General features: G+C 42.6%; 2 protein-coding genes across 2 annotated transcripts; both read right to left on the bottom strand.

Annotated features, from left to right (window-relative positions):
- Positions 1 to 2,239: 2,239 nt before the first annotated feature.
- Positions 2,240 to 3,326, bottom strand: LOC140928167 (uncharacterized). Its single transcript, XM_073377876.1, has one exon. It carries the CDS (start codon positions 3,324 to 3,326, stop codon positions 2,511 to 2,513), a length of 816 nt encoding a protein of 271 aa, XP_073233977.1. The 3' UTR covers positions 2,240 to 2,510.
- A 95-nt stretch (positions 3,327 to 3,421) lies between these two features.
- On the bottom strand, positions 3,422 to 6,006 carry LOC140928166 (uncharacterized). The gene is made up of 2 exons (XM_073377875.1): positions 5,699 to 6,006; positions 3,422 to 5,247 (listed from the first exon to the last, which is right to left on the bottom strand). Exon 2 carries the CDS (start codon positions 4,823 to 4,825, stop codon positions 3,422 to 3,424), a length of 1,404 nt encoding a protein of 467 aa, XP_073233976.1. The 5' UTR covers positions 4,826 to 5,247; positions 5,699 to 6,006.
- Between the last annotated feature and the right edge of the window lie 5,748 nt (positions 6,007 to 11,754).

Below are 11,754 nucleotides of genomic sequence, written 5' to 3'. Positions count from 1 at the left end.
GCAATTTGTCTTCAAAAGTTGCAAGCTGTGGTCATAACCTTGTAGTTACTTAATTTTCTCGAAGAATAACTCGTAGTAAAACGGACTTTAACGACTTTAATTTCTTTGCGTTGTACTGAAAATGTGCGTGCGTAGGTCCTATTTTTTTCGAGATGCATTCACAAAATGTGTTCATATAAGGAAGTTCCTGGATATATAAGGTCCAGAGTTCCTCTGTGGACACAAAAACAACATATCTTTGATTTGCCCAAAAAAAGTAACGCTTGCCCACAATGTGTTTGAAGTCACTGAACTTTGTCGCACTCGAGCTGATATTTTAAAACCCCTGCTCGATCGGACACTCGTAGTTTCGCAGATCACTAAAACATAAACAAAATCCTCAATGTAGAAGTTATTGCGTTGATATGTGGGCAGAAAAAAGGTCAATGTTTATCTTGTCAAATCTTCCCAAAAATCGGTTTCAAAGCAACTATAGTCAGGGGCGGATCCAGGATTTTTATTAGGAGGGGGTGCACTCGTCTCTTGCTCTACTTCAACACCAATAAACCACATATTTATTTTTTTGCAAAATACCAGTTGTATTAGAAAACCGCAAGTCATCTCAGGGGGGGGGGGGGGGGTGCGCACCCCCTGCACCCTCCCACTAGATCCGCCCCTGATAGTTTTTTAAACTTGCTCGTTTCGCGCAGATATATAAATTTTGCTTTGTGTTGTCAAGTTGAACACGCATAACATAAATTAAACTCAGCCGATCATTAGAAAATACAGAAAATTGCACATAAGGGTTTGTTTTGCTCGCCTCAGTCAAATCAAGCTGCAGGAATTGTTTACAGAAAAAGAGTCAATAGTTTTGAAGTCCCTGCCGGCAGTTCTCTACTTCACAGCGAGTGAAAAGGACAATTTGAGTACAGAAATTGAAAGTTATTCTTATAAAGAACAGAAACCTCCACAGTGCACTGGAAAACAAAACTATGTAATGAAAAATGAAAAAAACTCTGTCTATTATTACTTGAGCAAGCTTTGAGCAACAGAAAAATGATCTTGAGTAAGCTTGCTGGCCTTCTACTTCCGAGAAAGTTTAATAAGCACACAACTTTCTTCACTCTGATGCGTTATTACAGCAATATGGTTCTTTGACTGAAGACAAAGATAAAGCTGGTTCTGCAAAGGTAATAAATCTGGGCATGTAAAAAACAGTAACCGTAACTCAACAGAATACACACTGAGAATACAAGCGGGTTTTAATTCAACCCGGCGAAATCAACTCATAAATTAATCGGATGCACAATCAGAAAAATACTCGCCTCTTAAGAAATGTTCAAAACCTTTTATTCCACCTCAGACTGACGGAATGATCCGTTTTTCCTTTAACATTGGTTGTTCTGAATCCAAAGTAATTTTTAAGCGACGAAAAAAAAGCAAACATGTCAAATAAAAATGCTTTACAAGGAGGTAACGATCGCACCTCGTGCATTTTACTCAGAACTCCAACAACAAACAAACACAGTCAGCACACAGAAAAGCCCTCCTTGAGCCTGCGGTAAGGGATGCGCAGAAGCTTGCGCAGAACGTTTTTCCGCCCTGAAGGTAAAGTGCAGCCAGGGGTTGCACTTCCCTGCCACTCCTTTTATTTGGAAGCCAGACAGCAGTTTCATATTCCCGGAACCTAATGAAGGAATGGGACCTAGTCGAGTATAACACCATAATATAAATGATTAATCTTAAGGATACATATATATATATGGGAATAAGGTAATGATCTGCTTAAAATACGTTCTGGTCGTGCTAAATACTGCTACTCTGCTACTCTGCCAGCCAATATTGGAATATGCTCCTAGAGGTACTTAGAACTGCTGAATCATTACATGTTTTCAAATAAAAAAATTAAGAGCATTAATAATAGATAATAAATGCTGCTCCTTTGTAATTAGTTTTAATTATCACTAGGTACTGTAGACACACTGTATAAAATAATTGTCTTGTTTCTGCATTATCTTAAACTTGTACATAATATATAGTATTACTTTATTCTAATTACCATTGTCATTTATATTCTATTTGTCTTTGCTATACCTTCGGAGATATGAGCATTAGTTGATGCTATCTTTTGGAATTCGAAGTGAGATAAAGATTTTGATATGATTTGAAATATATAGGGAACATAAGAAGTAATCGAAGAACTGAACAAAGGTTCCAGTCAGAACAAAGGGGTGGGTGGGAGGGAAAACACGGTAAGGGCTAAGCCTTACCGTGGGGTAAAGTGCAGCCAGGGGTTGCACTTCCCTGCCACGGGTTGTGGAGCATGGGGAGACAGGGGACACAATTCCCCCACAGTAGAAGGCAAATAAAGTCGGGCTCCTGCAAGAAGAGGGAGCCATGCCTTCCGCTCCTATGAGACTTAGCAAGTGATCTGACGAAAGTTGAAGACAACACTGGCTGTACTGAAGTTAGTTATGGACTAGTATTAGCTAAGAGTCTAGGTACTTCTAAAATGGTACATTTAGGGGTCCTTATATAGCGTTCATACAGTCTGAGCTCCAGCGGCCTAGAACTTTAATAAGCCAGGGTGGAAGGCCAGCTTTGGCTGCTGTGGTAGCGGCTCCAATACGGAAACTGTGGGAGTAGAAATTGTTGGCAGGGAGGCCACAGTGGTGAAGAATTGACCTAAGCTCTGTTGTGAGATTGTTCCGTGTAAGCCATTGTCTGGGTTGGACGAAAGCGAACAGAGGGTGGCTTGATGGTGGCTGGACTTGAAGGAGATAGTCTTTCATGGCCATCACCGAACAGATAGGTGACGAGAACTTTGCAGTGGTGATTGTGTGGCCCTGTCTGAAGGGGTCAGTTTTGGATTGTTTGATGTGGACTAACATGTGGCAGGGTGAGTGGGAGTTGGGTACCAGTGTGATGTCCTTGGAGGTCAGGTGGACAGAGGGGTCGAAGGGGCCATTGCAAGTGAATTCACTGGATCGTAAAAACCCAAAAAAGGCAAGGGTGAAGGCCGCCCAAAGCATAACATGGTCCAGGTTATAGGAAAGTTCGGGCTTAAGGTAGGAGTGAATGGAATGGAGAACTGTGAGGGTAATGAGAAAACGGGCAAGCCGCTTGGTAGGAGTGAGGCGTTTAATGCCTGTCAGGACCTTTTGTAACCTATGCATGTCATTGAGCTTAAGAGGAAAGTTAAGCTCCCGATGAAGGTCCTGCACTGCCACCAAGTACAGCTTGACTGTTTCATAGGAGACTGCGTTGGCTAAATGAGATGCAAAATACATCAGGGTTATCTCTGAGGCTGGTAGGAGGGGGTTTGAGGGGCCTACTAAACCATGCATGAGTGTAAAGGTGAGGAAGTGCTTAACGCCAACTTGATAGGTGCGTCGAGTGGAAGGGGCAAGGGAAGTATGAAGGTATCGCTGTACAGAACCTCTCAGATGTTCATCGCTGATGGAGGGATGGTGGAGGCTGTGGGAGAGGCTGAGGGAGCCAGGGTACGGAAGCGGTCCATCTGAAAACAGGAAAGGGAATCAGCGATAGAATTGTCTAAGCCCGGGATGTGAGTGGCTGTGAATGCGAAGTTATATTGGAGCGTTTGAAGTGTGATTGCTCGAATAAGGTCCATTACCCGGGGGGACTTGGAGTGTTTAGAGTTTATGCTAGCCACCACTGACTTGTTGTCACACCACATGCGGATTCTTTTGCCGGACGAGCGGGGCCCCCATAAAATACAGGCCAAGTATATGGGAAATAGCTCCTGCCACTCAATACTAATACCCCTTTTTTGGCTGAGGGTGTGGTGGGGGAGCCAGTGGCCCTGGAACCATTCCCCTGCTAAGAAACCCCCATACCCAAGGGAACCAGAGGCATCAGTGTATAGCTGAAGCTCCGGCGGAGAGGTGGCCTGGGTATCTAAAAAGAGAGACACCCCATTCCAATTTTGGAGAAAATGCTGCCACATAGAAATGTCCTTACGGAAACCGGAATTAAGGTGAATATGCCAATGGGGGAACTTGATACCCTTTGTAAGGTGGATAATGCGTTGCAAGAAGGGGCGGCCAGGGGCAATAACCTTACACGCAAATTGAAGGGTGCCAATCAGAGACTGTAGCTCCTGTAGGGTAGCAGATTTCCTAGTAGTCCACTGACCAAGGGCTTCCTGAATGCGGGTGAGTTTATCCACCGGGAGACGGGCTTCCATTTTATTGGAATCTAGTAGGATACCCATAAATTCAAGGCATGTGCATGCAGGGAAGGTTTTCCCAGGAGCTATGGGGATATTTAGATCTGTGAAAAGGTGCAAAATTTGGCATAGAGCAGTCATGCATTTTGATCTGGGAGGGGAGGTAGCAAAAAAGAAATCATCTAGTATATGGATAACCTTTGGGATATTAAGTTTAGTTTGAATGATCCATTCAAGTGCAGAAGAGAATTCATCAAAAAGGAAGGGGGTCGACCTCAGACCGAAGGGGAGGACCATATCGAAGAAATAGAGCCCTTCCCATTTCTTACCCAGAAGTTCCCAATCAGAGGGGTGGACGGGAACATTGCGAAATGCTGATTTTATGTCTAGTTTGGACATGAAGCATCCTGGACCGAGATCCTGAAGAATGGCAATTGCGTGGTCCACCTTTATGTATTGCAAGGAATAGGATTCGGGAGGAATGTGCGCATTGACACTGGTGGGGCGGTGTTTGGGGTAGGAGAGATGGAAAATGGTACGCCATTCCGAAGAGTTTTTCTTGGGAATGACCCCAATGGGGTATACCTGCAGGTTGGAGAAGGGAGGGATGTGAAAAGGCCCTGTTGTGTGGCCCACGGTAACCTCTTTTAGCATGTTTTTGTCAATAATAGATGGGTTGATATTTGCACAGGGAAGGTTAGAATATTCCTAGGGGGCCCTTGGACCTGAATAGCCGATCTTAAAGCCCTGAGAAAACCCTGTGAGACGATGATTAACTGTTGTGTGATCTGGATGGCCCTGAAGGTAGGATGCAAATTTGTTGATGTCAATGGGGGTGGGAGGGGTCAGTTGGGAGAGGTAATTAGGAGTGTCCTCGGGAGGAATTGCCAGAGCTTGAAGACGATTTAGGTCTGTCCTCTCTGTGGCGGGTGAGTTTGGTGTGATCTTCCCCAGAGTGAGCTGCTGAGCATCCCGGCTGGTTACACCTGTGTTGGTAAGGGCATGGGGTGCGAGCACAGGGTCGGCCTTTGTTAAAGTTGTAGCACAGGTCGGATTGGGTAAGGGCATCCCGGGATCTACGGGGAGATAAAGGGCAGGTATCAGAAAGATGATCAGTGCTGCCACAATATCGGCATCCCGATTTGGGGAGGCCTGTGAAGGTATCGAGGTAGAGCTGGACGTCCCGTTCCCCCCACTTGGCAGAAAGGTTATGGGAGGCACGCCTTCGAAATTCCACATCATAGACATACCAAGCCATCCCAGGGAACTTTCGTGCCGCATCGCGAATCAACTGTTGATAGGCTATTAAATCCGCGGCACGATAGGGATATACAGACACTATAACGGCGAAATATATGGCAAAGGCATCGAGCCATCGATCGATGGAGGTGATTTTGGGGCGTTTAGAGGAGGAGGGAAGGGTAATAGTTAGACCCTGATCGCCTACCTTAAGGTTAAGATGGGAATGGATGGCGTCAGTGAGAAGGGAGGTCATTGGTAAAAGGGTAGCAAAGTCCACGTACTCACCGTTGGTGATGGCCGTCTAGGTGGCTTTAGTCAGATGGCTGGCGAGGGAAGGCTGTCGGAAGTTAGGGTGAAGCGACGTTACTTGGGCTGGATCGGGAAAGTCGACTGGAGAAGAGAGGGAACCAAGACCAGAAGAAGCGGCGAGACCAGAAGAAACGGCGGTGCTTGGGAGGAGATTACCTGTCGGAGGATTTTGAAGGGAAGGTTGTTGTTGTGTCGTGTTTTGGCCGCCATCTTGTGGCGGTGGAGGAGGACTGGACCTGAGGCTGTCCTGAAGGTTGCTCGGAGGACTGGGCCGAGTGAGTTGAGCACTGGCATTGTTGTGTTGATTGCTGGCACCGCCATCTTGGATTAGTTGGCGGTTCATCCGCTCGTCCACTATGGAGGCGATTAAGGCAGCCAATTCCGCGTGTGGAACGCCGGTGGCGATACTGGAGTTGGACTGGGCGCCTGCTGATTGTGATGCGGGCGGTCTTTGCTGCTCATTATGTTGCAGTCGCGAGATAAGTTCGCGACGATTCCCGGTTTGCTGGAGGTGACGTTCTCCCAGCATGAGGCGAAGAGCTTCGGTAGACATGGCGCTGTAGTCTGTTTGTTCTGCTGGTACGTTGGCGCCATCCAATACGGCATTTCGACGGTTGATGTTCCTCCTTTGCCTTGGCATAATACGCTAAGTTATGTAAGTCGATTTAAGCGAAGCGATTTGTGAGGAAGTAGACCAGGCGAAAACACGCTGTTGTGAATGAACCGAAGCTCTAAACGAACTGACTGGGAAAGAACAGTGTACGGCAAAAAGAGGAGCACACGTGCATGATAAGCATGTGATAATATGAATGGAACCTTTGTGGAGTATAGTAATATATCATGCTACATTACAGTGGACTTTGCCAAAGAAGAAGGATACATTGTAATTAAACAACTACTTAGTGTTCATTGTTCTTTCTTGTACTTTGAACTAGTATCTACCATTACTGAGTACAAAGCTTATACAAATGTTGCACGTTGTGTGACATAAGAACCGAGATATGATTGTTGCTAGTATGTCCTAAGTGTGCTTTCATAGGGCATCATTCTCAGGTTTATTAACAACAGTTTATGCTACCATAAACTTTAACAAAGACAAGAAAGGTGCTACCGTGAAATAACCGGGTTTTGTTCTATATTAAGGTATTCAGGGTATAATAAACAGTGGTCCATGTGTTTTTAGGGTTAGTTTATTGCGAAATCCCGATTATTTTATTTGATACAAGGACATGCCAGAAAAAATGAACTGGGAAATATCTCAAAGGTGAGAAACTTGAAACAGTGGTCCATGTTTTTGTAGGGTTAGTTTAGTTAGTTTATTGCGAAATCATTTATATCAGTTGCGTTCGACGTTGCGTTCAAGAATGTCACACTCGAAGCCAAAGCATCCGTTCGACACATTAGTTATAGGAAATTTAGTTACAAATAGATAATTATAGATGGTTTTGCTGTTTAACACGCGTTCTATTACATTTGCAAAGTGGGTTGAACTCATTATGAGATGTATAAAAAACAATTGTCCATCCTAGGCATGTCATGTATGAGGGTTTTCATTAACCCAGGAAACAAAGTGTAATAATTGAGAAAACACAAAAGAGAACAAAAGAATTACACTCAGAAACTCTAATACGAAAACTGCATTTCAAAGGTTCATGGCAAATACATGGACAACCACAAGGAGTCTTCATTCGGGTTTTAAAAGGTCGGGGGCAGATTTAGTGACAACTATAACTAGTTTAAATACAGCGATTGTGTTTAGTTCGAAATCTCGGTCCGGTTATGTGCTGAATCCTGACTTGCTCAGTGAGGTCGATTTTTGCAGGATGTGTGGGTTTGTTTTTACGGATAAGCGAAGAAAAAAAAATAAAGGTGAGTTTGCGAAAATGTTTGAAAGTGGTTGGTGTGAAAGTTTTGGAGGGCGATAAACGCGCAGTGTGCGACACCTGTAAGTATAGAGTTGAGAAATCGTGGAAGGGTGGGATTTCTATATAGATATTTTTGTGGTCACTAAAACTTTACAAGAAGTGAACGTTCTTAAAGAAATTCCAGGGAAAAGAGCCCAAGGAATAGGGACACTTTCCAAAGATCCAACTTCAGCTCTTGATTTCAAGGACCTGGGTCTCTGGCCTACTAAACCGCATAATAGAACCTGGATTAATCTTCTCTGTGATTAGAATTATGGCTAATATAGTAGAAATGAATTTTTATTATAAGATATCTTTTAACAAATACATGTGTAAAAGTAATTTCACATAATATGTGATTTTTTGCCAAACTATTTATCTATGATTGGCTTGATGTTTCTCCTTACTGACCCCCTCAAACACATCCACAGTCCCATTGTTTTAACTCCCTTGCAACTGATGGTACAAGATTGGACTTACTTTGAAAGAATAATGCTGCAATATTAACAATTTTCCTTTGGTGAATTTGTTTGATATTTCATAACTTCCCTATCATAATTCTCCTCATCTGACAATAATATTCTTCACTGATAATTACTTTTAAATCTTTAAACACCCTCTTCAGAAATTATAAGTATTATAAGTAGACATGTGAACTCTAATAATGATAAAGTAAAAAAAAATCTCAACAGCTTAAAAATAAAATTAATGTAATGGCATCTGTAGCTCTGTATTATGGGATGTTTTTCCATTTATAACATGTAAATGTTCAATTGCACTATTATCTTAAGCAGTCTAAAGGCTTACTTCATCAGCTTTCAATTGTCAATAAATGGTGACAAAAAAACATAGTTCTTCTGAAGTGTCTGTCAGCTTTTAGACATAAGATTACTGAGCATCATTGAATAAAAGCCATATCTACTGTTAAGTATAATGAGGGTCCTGAAGGGGGGATATCAACCCCGTTGAAACTGTTTAACCCTCAATTCCCATTTTTTACATTTTTTCCGATTTTCAGTGATAGAATGCCCCTGCCAGTGACTTAAATCCCATTTTCCCAGAGCAACAAAATCGCATTTTACCCCTTCAAAACTCCCCACAATGAATTCAGTGTAGCACCCTTCCTAGTAAACAAATCAGCATACTTACCAATGAACAGCTGTATGTACCTGCAACGGGATTCTTCTGGTAAAAGTCCTTAGAGAACATTGCCCTGAATTTCTTGTCCCCCAGTTAATGATTCCAGGCTTCACTACAACAAAGAAAACGCTCCCTATCCATTCAATATTTTGCGATCTTTCGTTTTGCTTTCCGCTAAGTAAGCGGCCTGAATTCCTAGTGACCTCGAGTACTTTACCTGGTCCTCCACAATTGACACGAGAGGTGAAATCACTATGACCAATGGATTACTAGGAAATTCCTAACCTTCAGCATCTAACGATTTTTAAACCCCCTAGCTTACAGGCAACATTTGGAAGGTTAGACTCTTCTATCAATTGCCCAAGAACATCTCTTCTTTCCACAATCTTCTCAACAATAAATCTTTGCTTCGCTTTGAACTGTACCACAGGAAACAGAGACAAGCCTTCTTCAAGCGCTTGCTGAAGGTCTCCCTCGAATCTAGAGTTAACACTACTATCAACTTGGGCAGAATTCGTACGGTCCACTGCTGTAAGCTTTTAAGCTTAAAAGTTTCGAAAAGAGTTTGGAGCGAAAGCAAGAAGAAGGCACTGCAGCTAGCCGCCAATCAGAAGCAGGGAATTTAAGAGCAGTTGTCTGTAAGTTTCGAATTGGCCAAAAATTGGCATTTAGACTTGATTTGAGGTCTTTAATAAGGAATAGGTAACTTTAGGTTCTAATTCCTCCTATTTCGGAAATTATCGACATGGCCGGTTTTTGGGTGCCTCTGACCGGCGCCATATTGGTTAATAGAAGCTGCTTTTGATTTTTTAATATCAGAGGTAAAAAACGAACGCTTTTTACTGTAGGACGATGACGTCATCATACAAAAGGCGTCTTCACTCTGGCATCCTGAATTTCAAACCGTCAAAACCTAATTTTCTCTGATCGTCAACTCAAAAATGCCTCTGAGGACAAGTAGTGGTAATGTGCTTGTTAGTAAGACGTCCAACATAAGGAAACATTCATAATCAACTTGCTTGATGCATTGATAAAGGGAAACTTTCTCCTTTACCCTTAGGGACAGAGTTCAAAAGCGCAAAAGATTTTTAGTTCAGCTCTAGCATGTGTTGTCTAGCGATTTGGCTAGAGCTTCTCTGAATTTTCCAGATCAAACAAGCTGTGCCCATCGTACATAATCTTGTCTGGGCTCCCTTGAAAAATTGCACTTCATCAGAAGCCTTCAAGTTCATCCTCCGCCCCCGACAACTTTATGATCTATTTTAATGGGTGGTTTTCTGGAACTATCCTATGGCTTGTCTTTTCTGGTCGTCACTATATTAGCGGGCACGTTTCAATTTCTCTCCAGCAAAAGTCTCTATCCCCAGGAGCGTAGCCAGGATTTTCCAGGTGTGCGCACAATTTTCAAAACTTACCCTAACATCTTACTCTGTTCTCTCGCAACGTTTCCCAATTACATTTCCTAATTCTGTTAACAAGGTGAGGTTATGCGTGGATGAAATGGCACTTGCAATCGGTGAGAAAATTAGTTTAGACACTTTACCCTCAAGGACGGCTCTCACGTTTTGCTGACACTTTCTACCTTAGAAGAGATAAGTGAAGCTTTGCCCTCCCCACTCCGTGTAAAAAATGTCGTTCGGCTGTTCAAACTACTTTTAGAAAGCAACAAACTTCCCAACTTTAATTTTAATAAAGGTATAGGGGTAGGAATCCAAATTGTTTTGGAGTATTTCACTGATTTTAACACGATGATTGTGAAGTAGTGCTTAGTGAGTACGGGGGCTAATGCCCCATCGTAAAAATCTGAAATTGAAAACAAAAATCTTGTATAACCGAGTAGTACACATTTTTAGTTATTTTATTGAGTTGTGAAAAATCACAAATTTGTTCTTCTTGAATGTGTTATACTCCCATCCATCCATTCAGTCTTTCCGATATGCCCGTCGGATAGCGGAAGTCAACGTAAATGATCGATTACGTGAAAAGAAGCTACGATCCTAACTTTCCACCTTCGGGTCTTTTCCCTAGCCATAATTTTTTCCCTCAAGGAATTTTTCTCTGTTTTACATAATAATTCTTTCTTGCATGCTTATCGATTTTGAGAGCCTAGTCCTGTGCCGTATTCTGATGCGATCTACTTTATGTAGCTTCCCCCCCATCTAACAGCTCCTCACTGAACAAAAACGGTTTCAATCGAGTCTATTCAAAGAACTAGCCAATATTTTTCCAGCGGTAAGCACGATGTTCCTAATTCCCCCTAGTCCCCGTCTTAGACGCTTTCATGTGCATTGGTTAAATTTTCTTTTCATAAGCTACAATGATTATCATCGCGCATGCTTATGTTATTTATGCTTAAAAAATTAAAAATTAGTTTATCGAAGAAAGAGTGAATTAAAGGTGTCATGAGGCGTTTGTGATTTTATGAACTATTTGACGCGGTACTTTTCTTACGGCTTATGTCCGTTGGTGAATTTGCCACTTGGGTTTTGTTGGATTGAAGAGGGCGGGCTCTTTCTAAACGTGGCGTTTTTTATAGGACCTTAGTATTCAGAACAGAATCAGTCGATGGCAAACAACGAAAAGGCTTTTATGTGGTAAGTTACAGTGATGAACCTTGCCTCAACATGGTCATATTTTTGTACACACCTTCATGCAATTCAGTGTTGGTATGAAAATTTTTTTGTTATGGATGGGGGAAGGGAGGGGGGGGGGGGCGGGAAAGATCAGAACATGTACCTCCTGTTGTTAACGAGACATTAAAGTAATGAAAACTGTTAAACAGTCTTCTACAAATCAAAATAGTTGCAATTGCTTAATTACGGGAGGCCCTAACTATATGATGATTAGAAGGGCAATATTTGCAAAGGTGCATGGTCGTGGAGTTAAGGAGATTTGACTAATCAGCCAATTTCCCGCCAAACATAAGGGCGTGGCCAGTGGCCTCAAAATTGTGTTCGCTCACCCCGGGCTGGCTCGACTTTTGGGATA

The sequence above is a fragment of the Porites lutea genome, chromosome 2 (assembly GCF_958299795.1).
Source record: "Porites lutea chromosome 2, jaPorLute2.1, whole genome shotgun sequence".
NCBI classification, from domain to species: domain Eukaryota; kingdom Metazoa; phylum Cnidaria; class Anthozoa; order Scleractinia; family Poritidae; genus Porites; species Porites lutea.
This window is presented reverse-complemented; position numbering and strand designations above follow the sequence as displayed.